Source organism: Girardinichthys multiradiatus, chromosome 18 (assembly GCF_021462225.1).
Source record: "Girardinichthys multiradiatus isolate DD_20200921_A chromosome 18, DD_fGirMul_XY1, whole genome shotgun sequence".
Taxonomy (NCBI): Eukaryota; Metazoa; Chordata; class Actinopteri; order Cyprinodontiformes; family Goodeidae; genus Girardinichthys; species Girardinichthys multiradiatus.
In genome coordinates, this window is record NC_061810.1 from 40,271,601 (window position 1) to 40,293,626 (window position 22,026).

General features: G+C 39.1%; 1 protein-coding gene across 3 annotated transcripts in view; it reads right to left on the reverse strand.

The window, feature by feature from the left end:
- Positions 1 to 8,736: 8,736 nt before the first annotated feature.
- Positions 8,737 to 22,026, reverse strand: part of LOC124884763 — a 29,081-nt gene continuing 15,791 nt past the window's right edge. For 2 of the 3 annotated variants that reach the window (XM_047392809.1, XM_047392807.1), the window contains exons 8-15: positions 21,739 to 21,965; positions 21,390 to 21,643; positions 17,427 to 17,552; positions 15,061 to 15,196; positions 14,503 to 14,565; positions 14,354 to 14,428; positions 11,088 to 11,375; positions 8,737 to 10,097 (exon numbers count right to left, since the gene is read on the reverse strand). In XM_047392809.1, the coding sequence (XP_047248765.1) occupies positions 10,069 to 10,097; positions 11,088 to 11,375; positions 14,354 to 14,428; positions 14,503 to 14,565; positions 15,061 to 15,196; positions 17,427 to 17,552; positions 21,390 to 21,643; positions 21,739 to 21,965 (1,198 nt within the window). In that variant the 3' untranslated portion in view covers positions 8,737 to 10,068. The remainder of the gene's footprint in view (positions 10,098 to 11,087; positions 11,376 to 14,353; positions 14,429 to 14,502; positions 14,566 to 15,060; positions 15,197 to 17,426; positions 17,553 to 21,389; positions 21,644 to 21,738; positions 21,966 to 22,026) is intronic. The other variant, XM_047392810.1, reaches the window with a different exon arrangement.

Sequence of the window (22,026 nt, forward strand, 5' to 3'; positions counted from 1 at the left end):
CGTAAATACAGTAAGATTGTTATTCATGGCGGTCCCCTCCCTGATCTGACCAGTGACGACATGTTTAGCTGCATGCTGTCATTCAACCGCTGGCTGTCTAGGTGGTGTCTAGAAAACGATGTGGGCTACATTGATAAGTGGCGAACATTTGGGGGAAATCCTTGTGTGATCCAGAGAGACGACATCCCCCCCTACTTTGGATGGAGCAGCTCTTCTTTCTAGGAATCTGGCCGAATTTATTAGTTCTCTAAAACTCTGACAACTCAGGGTTCAGACCAGGAAGCAGAGTTGTAGTTTAACACTCCTCTCTCCAGCTTCTGTACTGCTACCCACCCATTAAGACAGTTTCTCGCCCACAACCAGGCCCTTACTCTCAATTTTTAGATCGGTTTTCAGACTTTTTATCTGATTTAGTGTTAAATACAGATAAGGTTATTATAGTGGGGGATTTTAACAGTCATGTTGATACTGAAAGTAATAGCCTAAATATAGCCTTTAATGTTATCTTAGACTCAATTGGCTTTGCTCAAAACATTAGTAACCCTACCCACCCTTGTCTTCATTCTCTGGACCTTGTGCTGACATATGGCATTGAGTGTAAAGAAATAACAATATTTCCTTATAACTCTGTCCTGTCTGACCATTTTTTAATAACCTTTGAGTTTAATTTAACTGAGTACTCCACACCTGAAAGAAAATTTCATTATAGTAGATCATTATCAGACAATGCTGTAACAACCTTTAAAGAATCTGTTCTCCTTTTAATTTCCTCAATATCACCGAAAAACACAGTGAAGGGCAATAATCTTGTTTCTTCCCCTTCACAAGTTGATTCTCTTGTTCATAGTGTTACTTCCTCATTGCGTGGTGCAATAGACATGCGGCCCCCTTGAAAAAAAGATTGGTAATTATTTATGATTACTTCATCCTCAGCAAGCGACACAACATTGGAAGTAACTGTGGAACCTGATCTGGGTTTGGACTGTTTTGATCCCGTGGAGCTTCCTGAGTTACCAAAAATATTTGCTTCATCCAAACCTTCAATTTATATGTTAGACCCAATCCCAACCAAATTATTTGAGGAAGTGTTCCCTCTGATTACCAGCCCCATTTTAGTTATGATTAATCTATCCTTAGTAAATGGATATGTACCACAGGCTTTTAAGGTAGCTGTAATTAAACCTTTACTTAAGAAACCTTTGCTTGATCAAGATGATTTAATAAATTATAGGCCTATATCCAATCTTCAGTTCTTATCTAAAATTCTTGAGAAAATAGTTGCTAATCAAATGTGTGAGCATTTACACAGCAATGATCTGTTCGAAGAGTTTCCGTCCGGTTTCAGAGCTCATCATAGCATTGAAACAGCTCTGCTGAAAGTTTGATACAGTTGATCACAATATTCTCTTTGAAGAGGTGGAGCATGCTGTAGGGATCAGAGAAACAGCACTAGGCTGGTTTAAATCTTATTTGTCTGACAGATTCCATTTTGTTCATGTAAATAATAAATCATCTTCCAACTCCAGGTTTAATTGTGGAGGGCCACAGGGTTCAGTACTTGGGCCAACTCTCTTCACTATATACAGGTCCTTCTCAAAAAATTAGCATATTGTGATAAAGTTCATTATTTTCTGTAATGTAATGATGAAAATTTAACATTCATATATTTTAGATTCATTGCACACTAACTGAAATATTTCAGGTCTTTTATTGTCTTAATACGGATGATTTTGGCATACAGCTCATGAAAACCCAAAATTCCTATCTCACAAAATTAGCATATTTCATCCGACCAATAAAAGAAAAGTGTTTTTAATACAAAAAACGTCAACCTTCAAATAATCATGTACAGTTATGCACTCAATACTTGGTCGGGAATCCTTTTGCAGAAATGACTGCTTCAATGCGGCGTGGCATGGAGGCAATCAGCCTGTGGCACTGCTGAGGTATTATGGAGGCCCAGGATGCTTCGATAGCGGCCTTTAGCTCATCCAGAGTGTTGGGTCTTGAGTCTCTCAACATTCTCTTCACAATATCCCACAGATTCTCTATGGGGTTCAGGTCAGGAGAGTTGGCAGGCCAATTGAGCACAGTGATACCATGGTCAGTAAACCATTTACCAGTGGTTTTGGCACTGTGAGCAGGTGCCAGGTCGTGCTGAAAAACGAAATCTTCATCTCCATAAAGCTTTTCAGCAGATGGAAGCATGAAGTGCTCCAAAATCTCCTGATAGCTAGCTGCATTGACCCTGCCCTTGATAAAACACAGTGGACCAACACCAGCAGCTGACACGGCACCCCAGACCATCACTGACTGTGGGTACTTGACACTGGACTTCTGGCATTTTGGCATTTCCTTCTCCCCAGTCTTCCTCCAGACTCTGGCACATTGATTTCTGAATGACATGCAGAATTTGCTTTCATCCGAAAAAAGTACTTTGGACCACTGAGCAACAGTCCAGTGCTGCTTCTCTGTAGCCCAGGTCTGGGGAATGCGGCACCTGTAGCCCATTTCCTGCACACGCCTGTGCACGGTGGCTCTGGATGTTTCTACCCCAGACTCAGTCCACTGCTTCCGCAGGTCCCCCAAGGTCTGGAATCGGCCCTTCTCCACAATCTTCCTCAGGGTCCGGTCACCTCTTCTCGTTGTGCAGCGTTTTCTGCCACACTTTTTCCTTCCCACAGACTTCCCACTGAAGTGCCTTGATACAGCACTCTGGGAACAGCCTATTCGTTCACAAATTTCTTTCTGTGTCTTACCCTCTTGCTTGAGGGTGTCAATAGTGGCCTTCTGGACAGCAGTCAGGTCGGCAGTCTTACCCATGATTGGGGTTTTGAGTGATGAACCAGGCTGGGAGTTTTAAAGGCCTCAGGAATCTTTTGCAGGTGTTTAGAGTTAACTCGTTGATTCAGATGATTAGGTTCATAGCTCGTTTAGAGACCCTTTTAATAATATGCTAATTTTGTGAGATAGGAATTTTGGGTTTTCATGAGCTGTATGCCACAATCATCTGTATTAAGACAATAAAAGACCTGAAATAATTCAGTTAGTGTGCAATGAATCTAAAATATATGAATGTTAAATTTTCATCATGACATTATAGAAAATAATGAACTTTATCACAATATGCTAATTTTTTGAGAAGGACCTGTATATGCTTCCAATAGGTAAAATTACCAGGCAGCATGGGATACGTTTTTACTGTTATGCTGATGATACTCAGCTTTACTTATCCATGAATCCTGATGAGTCCAAACAGTTAGATAGACTACAAGCATATCTTGAAGGCATAAAAACTTGGATGACTTTAAATTTTCTGCTTCTAAATTCAGACAAGACAGTTGTTGTCGTCTTTGGACCGGAGTCTTTGAAAAAGAAACTGCTTAGTCAATCACTTAACCTGGATGGAATTAAATAGACCTCCGGTAATAAAGTAAAAACCTTGGTGTTATTTTTGACTAGGACATGTAATTTAAATGCCATACTAAACAGGCTTCTAGGATTTCCTTCTTTCACCTCCAGAAAATTGCCAAAATTAGAAATATCTTATCCAGGAGTGACGCTGAAAAAACTGGTCCATGCATTATGCATCATACATCAGAGATCTGATTGATCCATCTATTCCTAACAGAGCACTTCATTATCAGACTGCAGGTTTACTGGTGGTTCCCAGTGTCTCTAGAAGTAGAATGGGAGGCAGATCCTTTAGTTATCAGGCTCCTCTCCTGTGGAACCAGCTCCCAGTTTTAGTCCTTGAGGCAGACACCCTGTCTACTTTTAAGGCTAGGCTTAAAACCTTTCTTCTCTAGATTATAGCTAGAGTGGCTGAGGTTATCCTGCACTATCTACAGTGCCTTGCGAAAGTATTCAGCCCCCTTGAACTTTTCAACCTCTTGCCACATTTCAGGCTTCAAACATAAAGATATAAAATTAAAATTTTTTGTGAAGAATCAACAACAAGTTGGACACAATCGTGAAGTGGAATGAAATTTATTGGATGTGTCAAACTTGTTTAACAAATAAAAAACTGAAAAGTGGGGCGTGCAATATTATTCGGCCCCCTTGCGTTAATACTTTGTAGCTCCACCCTTTGCTGCGATCACCGCTGCAAGTCGCTTGGGGTATGTCTCTATCAGTTTTGCACATCGAGAGACTGAAATTCTTGCCCATTCTTCCTTGCAAAACAGCTCGAGCTCAGTGAGGTTGGATGGAGAGCGTTCGTGAACAGCAGTCTTCAGCTATTTCCACAGATTCTCGATTGGATTCAGGTCTGGACTTTGACTTGGCCATTCCAACACCTGGATACGTTTATTTGTGAACCATTCCATTGTAGATTTGGCTTTATGTTTTGGATCATTGTCTTGTTGGAAGATAAATCTCCGTCCCAGTCTCAGGTCTCTTGCAAACTCCAACAGGTTTTCTTCCAGAATGGTCCTGTATTTGGCCCCATCCATCTTCCAATCAATTTTGTCCATCTTCCCTGTCCCTGCTGACAAAAAGCAGGCCCAAACCATGATGCGGCCACCACCATGTTTGACAGTGGGGATGGTGTGTTCAGGGTGATGAGCTGTGTTGTTTTTACGCCAAACATATCGTTTTGCATTGTGGCCAAACAGTTTGATTTTGGTTTCATCTGACCAGAGCACCTTCTTCCACATGTTTGGTGTGTCTCCCAGGTGGCTTGTGGCAAACTTTAAACGAGACTTTTTATGGATATCTTTGAGAAATGGCTTTCTTCTTACCACTCTTCCATAAAGGCCAGATTTGTGCAGTGTACGACTGATTGTTGTCCTATGGACAGACTCTCCCACCTCAGCTGTAGATCTCTACATTTCATCTAGAGTGATCATGGGCCTCTTGGCTGCATCTCTGATCAGTCTTCTCCTTGTTCGAGATGAGAGTTTAGGGGGACTTGGTAGATTTGCTGTGGGCTGATACTCCTTCTGTTTCAATATGATTGCTTGCACAGTGCTCCTTGGGATGTGTAAAGCTTGGGAAATCTTTTTGTATCCAAATCCGGCTTTAAACGTCTACACAACAGTATCTTGGACCTGCCTGGTATGTTCCTTGGTCTTCATGATGCTCTCTGCGCTTTGAACAGAACCCTGAGACTATCACAGAGCTGGTGCATTTATACGGAGACTTGATTACACACAGGTGGATTCTATTTATCATCATCAGTCATTTGGGACAACATTTGATCCTTCAGAGATCCTCACTGAACTTCTGGAGTGAGTTTGCTGCACTGAAAGTAAAGGGTCCAAATAATATTGCACGCCCCACTTTTCAGTTTTTTATTTGTTAAAAACGTTTGACACATCCAATAAATTTCGTTCCTCTTCATGATTGTGTCCCACTTGTTGTTGATTCTTCACAAAACATTAGAATTTTATATCTTTCTGTTTGAAGCCTGAAATGTGGCAAGAGGTTGAAAAGTTCAAGGGGGCTAAATCCTTTCGCAAGGCACTGTAAGTAGTTATGCTTCTATTTCATGATTTCTGGGTGTTTTTGGGTTCTTCTTTTTATTATTATCATTAGTATTGATAGGTTTTGAACCATGCTTCTGTTATTTTCCTTGTCATGCTTTAGTTTTTGTCTTCTAGTTCATTTTTTGTCAAGTTAGGTTTTTTGGAGCCGAAAAGCAAAGCTCTCACTTTACTTTATTTCATATCTTGTCCTTTTGCTCTTGCCAAGCCTGTCTTGCCAGCCTGCCCATATCTGTTTTTGTCATTACCCAGTAAGTTTTGTTCATTAAATCATTTCACCTACCGTCATGCTGCCTGCTCGTCTGCATTCCGGGGTCCTCCGCTGCACACACCCTGACAGCTATAAGCTTAGGCTGCTGGAGGACTTTCACTTTCTCTGCTACATTCTCATACTACGCTCAAATTTTGCATTATTTGCTGTTATTTCAGCTTTTAACTTTTTGTTTTTTCTCTTTTATCCTAGAAGCTACACCTGGCCTGACTCTGTATATACCTGTGACACCTTCCTGGAGGGGGGCATCGTCCAAGCTTCTGCTGCCAACAACTTAATGCTCACCTTCTACTGATGATACACTTGGCCTTGTCTTTCAGTGTTTAACCCTATTTTTCTCCTAGACATAGCTACTAACTGAGCTTTTACTGTGACTAACTGTATACGCTCTCTTTCATATTCTAAACTTGAAAACTGGCTCAGAGTTTATCTGTTTTTTCTTCCTAGATGAAGCCACTAAAGGAGCTACATCCATTAACATTTTTACTTTTCCTTCCATAGAAAGTACTCCTGAAATAGTGCTTCTGTGTTCTTTTTCTTTCTCTGCTCTGTTCTCTCAAACCCCCAGTCGGTCGTGGCAGATGGCCGCTCACACTGAGCCTGGTTCTGCTGGAGGTTTCTTCCTGTTAAAAGGGAGTTTTTCCTCTCCACTGTCGCTACATGCATGCTCAGTATGAGGGATTGCTGTAAAGTCAACGCCAGTGACTGTCCACTGTCTCTACATGCTCATCCAGGAGTGACTGCTACAAGTCACTGACTCGATGCAATCTGCTGGGTTTTCTTAAATGGAAAAGCTTTTAACCAATTTGAATATTGAACTGAATCTAACTGCACTGTTCAATAATTAGGATTAATTGGAATGTATGTAGCTTACTTGAAAAGTGTATGATTTGATTGAACTGACTTTGTGAAGTGCATTGAGACAATATGTGTTGTGAATTGACGCTATATAAATAAAACTGAATGGAATTTAATAGTCAGGGACTTAAAAAAGCTAATAAAGACGGTTGTCTCTGTTCTAGGGACTCCCCTGGAACCTCTGGAGATCATTGTGCAAAGAAGGATTCTTTATAAGATAAAGAACATTATGGAGAACCCTGAGCATCCTCTTCATTAGACTGAGTGTCTTCAGTCAGAGGCTTTTTCAGATCTGCTGTAAGACAGACCGCTACAGGAGATCCTTTCTGCTTACAGCCATCAGCATCTACGTCTCTTTAAAGGAACCTGTATAATATGAGCTACATCAACATTTAATTTCCCTTTGGGATTAATAAAGTACTTTTGAATTTTGGATTATTATTATTAGAAGTAGTAGTAGTATTACATAAACATACAAAAAAAAGAGCAAACGGCGGGTATATAAATGGATGCAATCCAATAATTAGACAGGAAAATGTCTAAAAATAATAAATTTTTTAAATACTTCATTCATCGAGACTTGAAACATACAGGTGTGATCAAAAATCAGCAGTGTGTTTAAAAAAAGGAGTAAAGCTCAAAATCCTCAGAATAGTTTCTATTTCCCTGCATTGGGAACACTGCACATTATATTGTCATTGAAAACAAGAAGAAAAATCACATTACAAATAAGGAAGAAAAATTAACATTAGGCTGTTCAACAAAATAGCAGTGTCTGTATTTTTCTTTACAAACTCAAATATTTGTCTAAAATGATCTATAAGGTTCATCATTCCTGTGAGTCACTAAACTAATGTTTAGTGGGCTGGCCACTCAGGAACTTTGATTTTGTTGGTCTGGAACTAAAATGCTGCTCGCTCACTGGTGTGTTTGTGGTCGTCTTGTTGAAACACTCATTTCAAGGGCATTTCCTCTTCAGCATAAGGAAGAGGATGTCTTCAAGTATTTTTATACAAACTGATCTATGATCCTTTGTATGCAATAAATAGGGCCCAACACCATAAGAGAAACATCCCCATATCATGATGCTTAACCACAATGCATCACTGTCTTCAGAGTGTACTGGGGCTTTAAATCAGTGTTTGGGGGTCGTCTGACAAACTGTCTGTGGCCCATGGACCCAAAAAGTACAATCTTACTTTCATCACTCCACAAAATGTTTCTCCATTTCTCTTTAGGCCAATTGATGTGTTTTTTGGCAAACTGTATCCTTTTTAGCCTGTTTTTTTTTAAGCAGTGGTGTTTTGTGGGGGATTTTTACCAATAGATTTGCTTCACACAAGCGTCTAATTGTCACGCCTCTTTCATTCAATTACACAGGCTCAGGAGCATGCATATAATGAATGTTGGTTCTGTTGGTTTTCTAGGACTCTACTACACCTACTGGTAAATTATTTCTCATGTGGTGATACGATTTCTACAGAAAACAGTAACTGATCTGGTTGGTCTTTTATTATTATGAACATGTCTGTACTTAAACCAATAATTTTTCAGCTCTAGTGGCCTTTATTAATTTTTCAAAGTATTTTCTGAGCGTAGACAGGAAAGGGTGTGGAAAGAGTGGGGTAAGGGAGTGCAGAAAGCATCAACAACAGGCCGGGATCAATCCCATTACCGCCTGCGCCGAGGACCGAGGCCTCCATACACGGGCCAGGCGTTCAAACCCCTACGTCACCAGCACTATGCCCTATTCCCCATATATTTTTTATGAGAACACTGTTTGCAGTGGTAAGAGGACACATTCATATACAGCATATAGTGAGCAGACAGGTTACTAATCTGCAAAGCAACCAATAATGATGAACTAAACCTATTTATTTACTTAAGATTTGAATACTTCATGTAAAAACTGTTACAGGGAAGCTTTCTTGTTTTAGCAGAAGACTGCCCAGGAAGATTTTCTGCATGTATCATAGGTATGCAGTATAAGGCTACCAGTTAACCAGATACCGGTAATCCAGCGATGTCACCCTTGAAAAATAAAAAAGCATTTAAAAGGCTTAATGATATTATATGCTCGAGCAGAAAATAAGTAAATAGAAAATAAGTATCATCAGCACATAACATTTCATTCGTTTTTAATATTTATTGTATGTTTCACATTTCTTTCAAAAGTGCAACAACTTTTTTGATTTCTCTTTTAGTACATTTTCCAATTTTCTTTTGGAAACAGCTTTGTAATTACACAAAAAACATAATAAATTAAAACAAATCAATCTCATGTTGTTTTATTCACTTTAACTCCAATAATTTTTGAGGGTCTCAGACCTGACAAAAACAAGAAGGACAAATGAGAAAATCAGCTGTAAATTATTTAAAGCTGCTTCTCTGAATGTTAACATATCTGGATGGAAGATAACAAAAGATTCAGTGTTAAAAATATGGCTGATTCAGCTATTTTCTAATAGTGTCTACATATTGGAGAACTGTAATATTTCAAGTCATGTAACTGAAAGGTTGTTTACAGTTAAGTTTGTTTATCTGATCTCAGTGGTTCGAAATCTGTGCAACTAATTTCTAAAAGCATATTCAGAAAAATATTTGCAGATTTTCAGCTGCCCTCACACAAGCAGAAAACTCAAATCCAGCTTTAAAATCCAAAAATGTGAAAGAGTTTTTTTTTTTTTTTTTGACAGTGCCCACCTGAAATAGACAAATTAGTTTAAACTTTCCAAACACAATATGTGCGTTCTCATCTGAGGATGACAGGAAATCATTCCTGAACCACATTAAAACATAACATTTTGGACCTGTTGCATTTCTGTATAGTTTCTAACAGTCATAGAAAAATAAAATAAAACATTGATAAACATACAGTCAAAATAGATGGATAAAAATAAATCATACCTCTGAAAAAAAAATGTTAGCTAAAAAAATAAAATGATATGTACAGGACAGGATGTACATGAGTATAAAAGCTTCTAAGACTCAAAATAATTCCATAACTCAGTCTGTAAATCTTAAAACAGACACACAGATCTGTTCTAATGCCTGATTATCCTTAGAAAATATTCCTCAAGGTTTTACATAAACTAAAACATTATACGCACAGAATTTTTCCTGATTTTTGCAGTTGAAGCACCAAGACTTTCACTTGCGACGGGCTACATAATTAGCTACCAAACTTCTCAATGACCCATCTGCCATTCTTAAACAGGGTACCATAAAAACACCTTCATTAGTCTGTACTCCTTACAGAAAACAAAGGCCCATATCTGAATGTATTTACACGCAGACTTAAAAATAAATCTCTATTTCACGTCCAGGAAACAAAAAGGGAAATGTTTATGTTTATTCCACAGGTCGACTCTTCTTCGTCTCAGAACACCTGATATCCTTGTTGCATCCATTTGATGGAGCAACACATTTCCGTTTGTTGGGCACACATCTGCTTTATTTAGCAGCTGGGTTGTCCATCATATCTAAAAACAGAATAAAAAATAACATAAGCATTTGGATCAGTTCAGCAGCCCCCTTTTTGACCAATAGAGCCTTGCATAATATTCATGTCTTCTACACATTTTCATAAAATAGTAGATGCCTATGTGGAAGAAAAAAAAGATACATGATTTAACATTTTTGGGCATGGATTTGTTTCAGCCTCGTCTGCTTCTTAAAAAAAAATCAAGTGCAACCGGTTGCATTCAGAAGTCACCTACATTTTAGTGTGTGCAATTAAATCAAAGTATAGATATTGCTGTTCTGTGAAGTCATGCACTCAGCAAATCCTTTACAGAAGAGCCAGGTTACTGTTGAAAGTCATGTTTGGAATTTGCCACACGCCATGTAGGGGACAAATCAAACACGTGGAGGATGGATGAACCCAAGTTTCTGCCAATCCTAGAAGAACAGTTAAAAAGGCTTAGATCAAATGTGTTAGAATGGCCCAGTTAAAGTCCCGGTTTAAATCAAATTTGTGGCAAAGGATAGGGTTTATTTCTTTATCTTCTTTAAAAGCCACACGTTCTTAAGATTTTTTTAATATAACCATGTTTGATAGTTCTCCAGGCTCTGTTATTCATGCATTTCAGTCTATAACCTAAGCATTTTTAGAAGAATGGTTATTTGTTTATTTTTACACTCTAAATTCAAGTATAAAAAAAGGCAAACCTCAAGGGATGAACCAGCGTTCTGTTTTAATGCAACTAAAAACTTGAACCAGTTTTACAATGGATTTTCAAGGATTTTGTAACTCACATAAGGCACTGTCTTTTTTACAATTGTTTTACTATTCATCTTTTTTCCATTAATCTCTTAATATTTATTTTTTTAAGCACATACTGCACAAAAATACATTCTGACCTTCAGAAAGCTCAAAGAACTACTGATGAGGACCACTTTAGCAGCTTACAAGAAAGACTTTCTATTTGGAGGGACAGAAAAATAAGAGTAGAATCTTTTTTTGACCATACCTTTCAGCATCTGACGAACCTCGTTTGGCAAGAAGTTCAGATCCTTCAAGCTCTCCCACAAATGGTATGCCGTAGCTTTTCCTGAATGACTCGTCTTCCACTTCACCAGCATTTTCAGCTTCTGCATGGTCACGCAGTTTTCTGTTTCCTTAATGTCATCCACATCCTTGGACTCTAAGTCCAGATAGATGGCCACCTGTTTCCACTCCGCCCCAAGTTGCTGGGCGACATTTATGAGCTGCTTCTCTGACAAGTCCTGGCCCTGAGTCCTTCCTGCTTTTACTCCATCTGGAGTAAAAAACAAAAGAAGCACAAACCCTTTGTTTTAACCTTAAATGTGGACATGCTTCTGGATAGAGTTTAATTTCTCAATATTGCTATGCTTGAATTATACAATACGTGGTGTTTTCTGTGTGCATGTTGTACAAGGTGGAATTGCTAAATTTGAAGCTCTGCACTGTTGAAGCCCTTGAAGGTAGCTCCCATAGCAGTTTTCCAATGCAGTCCATGCAGCCTGGACCTCAGGCCGGCAGGGTGATGATACATGATAAGCTTAGTTCTAAATCCTACCCATTTTAAGGTGAACCATCTGTGCTCCATCAGATTTTTCCCACTCAGCCACAGGCACCAAAAGGCCAACTTTGGCAGTTGGCATCTCTATAGTCAGAAATGTGGCATTAGAGACACCAGTGACCATAATCAAGGGACAGAGCAAACAACATCAAATCCCACTTGAAATTACTGACTAAAGAAATGCTTAAATAGAGTAGGACTGTTATTGACCCTGGAGGCAAAAACACTCAGGTATGCCAATCTGAGGTCCCTAAAATTAATAGTGTATTGGTTTGTAAGTCAGACTCTATTTTCACTGGTACCCTCCCTAATTTGACCAGTAATGACAAGTCGAGTCACATACAGTCATTCGACTGCTGGTTTTTTAATGATACCAGAGAAAACAAATGGGCTACACTGATATTTAGCATAGAATTTTGAGGAAAACCTGCTCTAATCATGAGAGATGGCATCCATTCTACTTTGCATGGATCAGCTCTTCGTTTTAGGAATCTGGACTAATCGGTTACTCTTCCAAATAGCTGACAAATCAGAGTACATAGACAGGGATTTTAATATTCATGTTGACAGTGAAAGTGAAAGCTTAAATGTAATTTATAATGCAATCTTAGATTGAAATGGCTTTGCTTAAAACCATTCACAAACCTACTCATTCCTGTCTTCATACTCTGGATCTTGTGCCAACATTTAGCAATGAGTTTGAACAAATAACAGTATTTCATCAAAAGCCTGGCCATTTTTTGATAACCAAGTTTAATTTAACCAGGCACAGAGCATCTGAGAGATATATAGAATGCAGGCATCTCTTAAATACATAAAAATCTGAACAATGATTAATTTTAAACTTTTTGAATTCAGACAAGACAGAAGACAGAACAGAAGCCTCTAAAAACAAACTGCGTATTGAGTCACTTACTCTGGATAGTATTAAATTGCCCAACAGTAATAATGTAAAGGTAAGGTAAGTTTATTTATATAGCGCTTTTCAGCAACGAGACACTCAAAGCGCTGTACATACAATTACAATACAATCACAAAGCAAATAAACACAGATACAGACACAGAAAAACAAATCAAATGATAAAATCAAACAACAGAGGTAATTTTAAAAAATACAATAAAATAAAGGAAATAGAATGATGGACAAGAAAATGAAAGGAAAATTGGACTGAAAATGCAACTAATCATGCCTAAACGGCACAGTCAAAGGCCACTCTAAACAAATAAGTTTTTAATCTTGATTTAAAGCAACTTAGGGTTTCGGCGCTTTTACAGTTTTCTGGCAGTTTATTCTAGATTAGTGGAGCATAAGAACTAAAAGCTGTAAAGAACCCTTGTGTTGCAGGACATGTCATTTAAATCCCATGTTAAACAGGTTTTTAGGACATTGTATTTCACCTCCACAATGTTGCCAAAATGAGGAATATTTTATCCCAGAGTGAAGCAAAGAAACTAGTCCATGCATTTGTTACTTCAAGGTGGAAGTATTGTACATTTTTAGCATCAAGAAGTCCAAAATGTTCAGGTAAAAGCCTTCAGCCTATTCTAGACACTGCAGGGAGAGCAGGGTTTTCACTACATGTTATTGATCGTGGCGCATCGCCACGGCAAAATAAAAAGCCGCCACTCCTTGCCTGCAAAGCTGCAACAGTTTTTTGTAGAGGCATAGACATAAATATGTAGAAGCCCTATCAAACGCTGAATGTCGCCGCCATTTTTGTGGAGTCAAATAGTAGAGCCAAAATGCCTCTTATGTGTTCAGCACGGAATTGTTCAAACCGTTTAGGTGTCCAAACCAAATCACAGAGAGTTGCGCTTTTTTGTAAGTTCTCATAAATATTGACTTTATTCTTGTAATTTAAAAAAAGATTTTTTTCTTAGCCTGTCCCTAATTCTCCGTCGTACCTATGAACATAAGTGTGTGTGTGTGAATAAATAAGGTGTTAAAATGTGCTTTATGAAATAAAGTCCCTTTTTTTGTATTAGTTCACAGCCTTGCCTTGCCTCCAGCAATATGGCGGACACAAGGTTATGGTCTCAGCAGCGGGCCAACCCAGTCAAAGAGGCGTCTACGTGCCCCCTCACTGGCACCCCACTGCCTCGATTTTAAAAAGTCCTAGAGGAAACCCTGCAGAGTTCTGTTTCTCGCCTTGACAAAGCAATTGAAGAAGCAATTGCTGTAACCAATTATATGTACTGTTTTTTCATACCATAGATTTTACCATTGACTCAGAGCTCATCTGCTTAGCTGTTTCTCCACTATATGAAGTCCCTAAAGGATCTAATGCTGCTATTAACTCATTACTTTTCCTTTAACGTAGGAAGTACTCCTAAACCAGTTCTTCTATTTTTTTGTGTGTCTGTTTTCGCTTCTCAAAACCCTAGTCGGTCATGACAGATGGCCACTCACACTGAGCCTGGTTCTGCTGGAGGTTTCTTCCTGTTAAAGGCGAGTTTCCTCTCCAGATACATTCTCAGTATGAGGAATTTCAGCAAAGTTAAAATATCAATTCAATCAACTGTTTCCTTAAATAGAAAGCTTAAAATTTGGCTTAACTACATTATTTTATAATTACGACTGAATTGGAATGTATGTAGCCATCTTGTAAAGTGCCTTAAGGTGACATCTGTTGTGAATTGGAGCCATATAAGTAAACTGAATTGAATGGAAATAAACAGATGAGCAAATTCACCTGACTCGTCCTGCCATTTAGGCCTTTTAGAGGCAGTTTCTTCCTCTGAGGGGCTGCTGCTTCTTTGTCTGCCAGCTACAAGAGAGAGATTTATATGATGTGAGTCACACTGCAGAGGCTGAAAACATGAAGGAAAATCTGTTTCTCACTGAAAACGGGAAGAAGCGTACAGTTCGTCCTTTTCCTTGGCTTTTTTTCTGAAACACAGTCACCTGAAAAGGCAAAAGATCAACCATAAGGTAATAAAAATCTAACATAAATCTAAGCAAACAACTGAAAGCAGCTTTCAACAAAAAGGCACAGGAAGCTATCTGACTCCCACATAATTAAATATTGACAAATAAAGGCAATTAAGTAAATGTGATGCAAAAAATATCTTTTTTTCCATTTCCACCTAAACCATTACAAAGTGCTATGATACAGTTAAGATAAATGTTCAGTGTGCTCCACCTTCTGACAGACTGAATGGAATAACCAATGTAGATTTTTTGCGGTCCTTTGGCACATTCATTTATAACTTTTTATGTTATACAACCACCATTTTAGATTCTCATTAATCTTGAAAAAAAAGGAAAACGTGGAAATAAAATGCGATTCAGACTTTTGATGCAAAATCTGAAGGTACTATTCAAAATGGATAAAAAAATCCTTTTTCAAACTAATGTAGCATCATAAACATGTTGGTGAAGAAATAAACGCACAGGTACCTTCTCTGATGGTGGCAGACCAGACAGTTTCATCCGTGTTAATCTCTATTAGAGACAAGTTAAAAGGAGGTTGCTCCTCAAAGAAGGCTTCAAAGTAGCCTTTCATCTTGGTCACAGCGTTTGTGAACTTTAGCTCCTGAAATGAGACACAAAAATAATTAGTTGCTGCGAGTCACAAAAGCCTAAAGGCTTGTGTTAGGTTGATGATGATGATGAATATTTCCTCTATTTCAAACGAGATGCACAACAAACAGAAAAACCTTCATAAAGTCTGCAGAAATACTGATCATAACCAAGTTAAACATACCAAACATATGCAATTAAAATGCAACGTAAATTATATTTGCGCATTAAAGTTTATCAGTCTCATAAAATATTATTTATCAGTCCCAAACCCATTAAAAATCGGACACTAAAACTACTTATGTATAGAGAATTATATTAGAGGAAATGAAAATACTATCCAAGCTGATTAAAGTATAATTTTATAAAACGTTCTATCGAGGGTTTTGCACATAATTGGAAATATATCCAAGTTTGGGATTCAAAGGAATATAACCATTTGGGTCCATCGGCTTCTCAGGTACAGCCTTATCGCAGAAAAAAAAAAGCCTTACTTTGGCCTTGGTCTTGTGCCACCTCTCAATAAACCAAACTGGGTCTCTGGACCTGCCACTAAACCCTTTCTTTGTCTCAGGAAATCTCTGCAAAACATCTACTTGAATGGGCCTGCAGGTGGTGTTGTGAAAGGGAGCCATCTTATCTAGCTCATGTCACTGGATGCTTTACCACTTTGGATCACTCCAAAGTCAAATTAGACAAATAGGAAAAGAAACACTCTTAAAGAAAGTCACTGGGTGATGTTGATCGACTAAGATACGAGAATCTTAAACGAGGCGATAGGCAAGGTATGATTTGGACTGTGTGGGAGGTTTTTGTTAGTACTGATTAATGTTTTTTGGCTGTTTCAATCTGAGTCAGCAATAGTGCCTTTCAGATCATTGTCCGACATTAAATATGAAGTCGTGAATGGCCAATTACAGATCACTTTTTCCTTTTAAAACATAAAAGTCAATATGTCAAGATTACAGACTCTGTGTCCTTAACTAGCATGAAATGAGATTCCAGAACCAAGGGGTGGGACTAATTCACCTGAGTAATGTCTAAGATCACCGTGGGGTTTCCCAAGGGAAATTCCCTAAAGGACTGGGGTCAACGTCGCATTCCTCATGGAAGCTTTTCATATCCATTCAGTGCTCTAAATACAAGCATAATCCTCTCAAGATCCACAACATGTTATCTGCATCAAGTTCTATTTAGTAATGAATTTCTCAGATCAGCCGGATTCTGAAAGACCATGTGATGCATCTGCTCTGTGCGCACCGTGGACTAATGCAGCCTCTGCAGCTGTCTGTGCTTTGCATCATGGTATCACTATGTCACACTTGTCACACAATCCCATCCTCCCAGTGAGTACCTCATGCCCACAATGCGTGCCTACACCTTACAGCTCATCACGAGGTGCAAAAACCATGTGTAGAAAATGGAAGGTCAATCAGAAAGGGCCTTTAGAGAGCTCAGCTGTTCTCCAGCTTGTAATGAAGAACACGTCAACCACCTGTCCACCGCTCAGATGGAATTTGAATATTGTTTAAACTCAGAGAGATGGACATTTGAAACCAAACATTATCTGTAGATAAAATATCTCTGTGGTTTGAGCAGCTTCTTCTAAATGAAGGTTTCATAGCACAAATAATACAAGTGTGCATTCAGTGTTTAACTTGTTGATTCCCAAATGAAAGTTATAAATAACCATAAATTAATAACAGGCAATTTCAAAAGCGAGTTCTGAACTTGCAGAATAGACTCATTTACTTTAAAAGGGGACAATTAGCATTAATTGACAAGCATTTATAAAGTTTTTTATCATATCCTTTTTGACTCAGAGACAGTGGGATAAAATATAATTTTAGCTCAGTCTACAGTCTTGGTGAAATCTTTCTCAAATGGCTTACAGAGAAGAGCAAACTTGAGAGGTTCATAGGCACTAATTGGATAATATCCAATAGATGTTTTTGAACAACCCCTTCCTGACTAATATAGTTGGCATTTTCTTAAAATACTGCCAAAATGCACCTTGGTAAATGCTGTTTAAGGCATACAGACTCAATCTTTTTGGTTAGGAATCTGATAAAGACTTCAACATAAACCACAAATGTATCACTTATGATACATTTTAGGAACAAAGAAAATGGAAGACAACTCAAGAGTTTTGCAAGAAAACGTGTGTGTTTTTACTATATACAGTATGATCTAGTCTAATGATGCTTTATGAACATGACTCATCCTCAAGCAAAGAGACACACCTCAGGTTTGATGTCTCCCTCTGGCTGGCTCACAAGGCGATACGTCCCCTCCTCCAATTTACACGTGGGAGGTTTATCAATCTTGACGTACCGATTCTTGTAGCCCCGAACTTGTTTGGCAATATCCTGAATGACAGCAGTGTAGCAGGAGAACAAGATGAAGCAGAGACTTAGTTTCTCAGCAACAACAGGCAGGATAAAAATGACCACAAAGAGGGTGTTTGCAAGTAAAGGTCACTCTAAGTTCAGCTAAGTGCAAAAAAAAAAAAAAAATGAAGGGTGAGAAACCACATGGAAAAACTAACAAATCTAAACATATTTAAAGAACTGTCATTTTTTATTTAGTATGATTATTCATCAACTGGATCCTCCCAGGCCCCGCATGTTCGTGTAACTATTTTCACACTTCCGAATGACTTCACAGCTGTTCTGTTTATCATCATGTAGCCGTCAGACGTGTGTAGTGCACTTGGGATTTTCTTTTTATATAAACCAATTTATTCACTCCTCACCTCCTGCTTAATGTTATTATTCAGCAGGTAGTTAGATAAAGCCCATAGTACCAGTGACCACTGTATTACACAAGCCTGGAAATGCAAAGCATGAGAGCATCAAAGACGCAATGGCTGCAAACATGAACAAAAGTGAAAGTTACCTTTAGCTCTAAGTCTATTCTTACTGTTTCCACATGCGGTTTCAAAGGTGAGGTATTTTGCTGGAGTTTCAGCCATAGACAGTTGAGCAGATTAAAAGTCTCAAATGACTTGAACATTTCTCTCTGTAAATAAGGTGTTTTTCCTTCTTTTGTTTTGTTTTTGCTTGCACACCAATGAAAAGATTCCTCTATCGAAACACTAATTTGTCACTCAAGAAAACCTATAAAAAATTCAGCTTGAGTGTGAATAAATGTCTTCAGAGAGAAAAACTGTGTACCCATGCTTTTCAAAACATTCACACCAATTAAGCCTTTCCACTTTTTGTCCCATTACAACCACTAACATCAATGCTTTTTGTGTCTATATGTGATAAACCTAAAAGTGGTGCACAACTATGAAGTGGAAAGAAAGTGACAAATTTTGTTTAAAAAGTGTAGTAAAACCTATTGTGCATTTGTAGACTGAACTTTGCGACCTCAGAAAAATAATAGTCAACCTGTGTGTAATTGAATCTCAGCATAGGGGCAGTTCATCAGCGAAGTCAGTAAACATTAGTGAACGAACTCTGTGTGGCGAAAAACTGATAGCACACATCCCCCTGAATATACCATCCCCACAGTTAAACACGGTGGCAGCAGCGTGATGGTGTGTAAAGCTGGTCATAACTGAGGAAAAGATGGATGGAGATGAAGGGGGCCTTCAGAGAACAGCTTATTTTTACTAAGATTTAATTACACACAGATGAACTCTATTTGACCCCTGTAGGGAATAGCTTGTGGCAGTTTTTATCTAGGGAGTATCAAGGTAAAGGGGATTATATAAAAAAAGCATGGCACACTATTTAGATTTTTATTTGTACAAGATGTTGAAAACCATGTATCATTTCTTTTTCTACTACACAATTTTGTGTCACTTTGCATTCTTCTATGACAAAGTCCCCAAAACAATACGCTGAACTTTGTGGCTGTAAGGTCACAAAACCTGAAAAAGTTCTAGGACTGAATGCTTTTTCAAGGCACTGTATGTATTTAAGTTTAAACAGTAATCTAATCCTGTAACAGAAACACTTAGTTACCATAACCACTGGAATTTTGAGCCTGGTAGACAGACAAGCCAAGTTTTTTTTTTGTTTCTTTTTTAAAATCCCAAGGGGGCTGTTTGTAACATATTCAACTAATCAGGTACTGCACATATAAATAAAGCAGGATCCTGAAACTACAGAATGTTTTTAAAAATCTGACCTAATTTCCAAACCAGTTTTGTTTTACATCTGTAGCTGATAAAAAGTACAGCTTTAGTTTCAGTGAGACAAATTACTCTTTTTCTTGGTATGGATTTCAGACATTGTTCTACCTGTAATTATTTACTTGAACTTATTGTATTTCCAAGGTAGAATTACAATAAAACTATAAATATAAAACAACTTCAGTGAGTTCTAAAAACAAGAATTGGGTCCACATGTTTGAATTTATCATAAGAAATAGAAAGACCCTTCCTAATACTTTGGTAAATGTTTTGGTAAAGCTGGAGCTCAATCACACATGCTTTTACATCATTTTTGCTTCCATTAACACGCAGTCATAATTCTGGATGTTTTACTTGACCACGCTTCTTTGTAAAACTGGTAGAGCAGTGGCGGTTATGTTGTGTGTTTGCGGGGGCATGGTGGGGGCCGTTGGCCCTGGGTGCACAACACCTGCCAGGGACTGGTTGCCGGGTGAGTTGATCCCGTCTTGGTGCTGAGTCGGAGGGTCCGGTGTGGGTACGGAACTCGGTGGTGTCTGTTCTGTTGCGCTCGTATCCGGTGTTGTCGTGCAGGGACTGTGCAGAGGCTGTGAGGCTCGCGCTGTGTGAATGTGTCTTCATCTGCTTTTCAGGGGGTGGAGCTGTCTTGTGGAGGTGTGCCCTGGGGAGGGCATTTGTGTTTTGAGGCATGTGTTCTATATCTGTGTCCTGATTGAAGTTGGCCCTGTGGGGAAATTCATGTTGTGGCTTAGGCGTAGGAGGTTATTGGAGTTGAGATTAGAATTGATGGGGGGGGACTTTCTTTCCTGGGCTGGTTCTGGTTGGCTGGTTTGTTTAGAGTGGGTGGAACCTGTCTCTGGATGGGGGCTGGGGTCGGGGCGAGGGGTTGTTCACGTTCGGGCGGTGGCCAACCCTAGTTGGGAAGGTGACTGCCTCCTGGGTTCGGGGGCTAGTTGCTCCTCTGGGATATCGGTACCTGTACTTGGGAGTATAGAGTGTGTATGGGGAGTGTGAATGAGTGTACTGCGTCCATTCTTGTATGTCTTTAGGTTGGGTGTGAGTGTTTGTATGTGTACATAAGAGTGCACGAATGTGTGATTGTTACTGTGTGTGCCTGTTCTTCTGTTAGGTGGGGTCAGGGCTGTCCCATCTCCAGCAGGGATCCTCGTGCTCTGTGCCCTTGGATGCCTGTGGCTCTGATCTCCTCTGGGTCTGCCTCGGATCCTGGGGGGCAAGTCTGTGGCTCCTTATGCCCGCTATTGAATATTGTTATGGAGAAGCCTTATATACCAATATTTCCTGCCATGGACCAGCTTTTAAACATTCCACAAATTTTAAATGGGGTATAGGTCATTGCTTTAGGAGGACCCCTCTAGAAGCTTATTGTTTCCATATTTGTCCATTCAAAAACCAGTTTTAATGTATGTTTGGGATCATTGCTATGTTGGAACACCTGGTTGTGTTCAAGTTTCAACACTCTGACCCAAACTGTCCCTCTCAGATGAAACATAATTAATAAATAACTACATCTAAAGCCTATTATAAACTAGAACTGCTGGAATGACAAGTGTTATTGCCCACAGTAAAGCAACCTTCAAGCTTGACTGAAGTGTGCCAAATGTCTTCTGGACGTATTGTTGCATGTCTTCCCCTTCTATCTCTGCCCTTTTTCCGGTCTAGCCATAAATGAATAAAGGCCAGTAGTGCCACAAAACTTTCAGAAAAAAAAAAAAGAGTGACTTTGAAATAGACAAAAAGGCTGCAAGCTTCTTGAAAGCCCTGACCTCAACTGTGCTGAAAATTAATGCACTAAAATTTTTATCCGGGTCTGTGCCAGAAGACCCATTTAAAAATACTTTGTTGCATCACATTCCCACTGTGATAACAGAAGGATTTAAATTTATGATTAAAATACCAGAATTGATGAGACTTTCATGCCAATGATGGGTGTAAATAAACTTCTCATTGAAACAGCAAAGCTGCTGTCTGCTCTAACTCCCACAAAATGCCTCAGTTTCCATACTGGAGATGACCAATTGACATTAAGATGCACAGTTCTTACTTTAATGTCGGATGAGCTGTTTGTAGCTAGGTAGACGTGGAAGCTATAGTTGTTGGTGTCGCTGCCAAGCTGCTTGTAGACCAGCACCACCCCGTGGTGCTCCACAGACCCCGTCTTCTGAATGATGGGGCCCACAGGTGACAGGGACGTCACGTTCCACTTCACGTGGCTTCCCGAGTGGTCTGAGGTCGGCTCAATGAGTGGACGATTACCCTTAATGTGCAGGACGCTGAATTTCAGGTCCTCATCTGGATCTTTGGGAACACATCAGCTTTATGTTAGCTTTTTAAAATATGCTTATTAGTAAATATATTAATCATTGACTACAACAAGGCCCTGATGTTCTTACGGGCTAAGCAGATGGAGTGGGGGAATTGGATAGAGGTAAGGACAGACGCATCCTTGTTGTCTGTGTTGACGTTGAATATTGGCCCAGCGAATTTCCAGGAGTCAGGCAGGAATGAGCCGAACTTGGACCAAGATAGGATGGAATACCGCACCAGAACCCGCTCGCTTGCTTCAAAAACCAGACCGGTGACCGAACACTCGTATGTGCCTTCTGCTTCCAACTGCAACCTGAAAAACACATACAGAGTAAGTGATGGCGCTCATTAATGAGCATAAATCTGCCACAGAG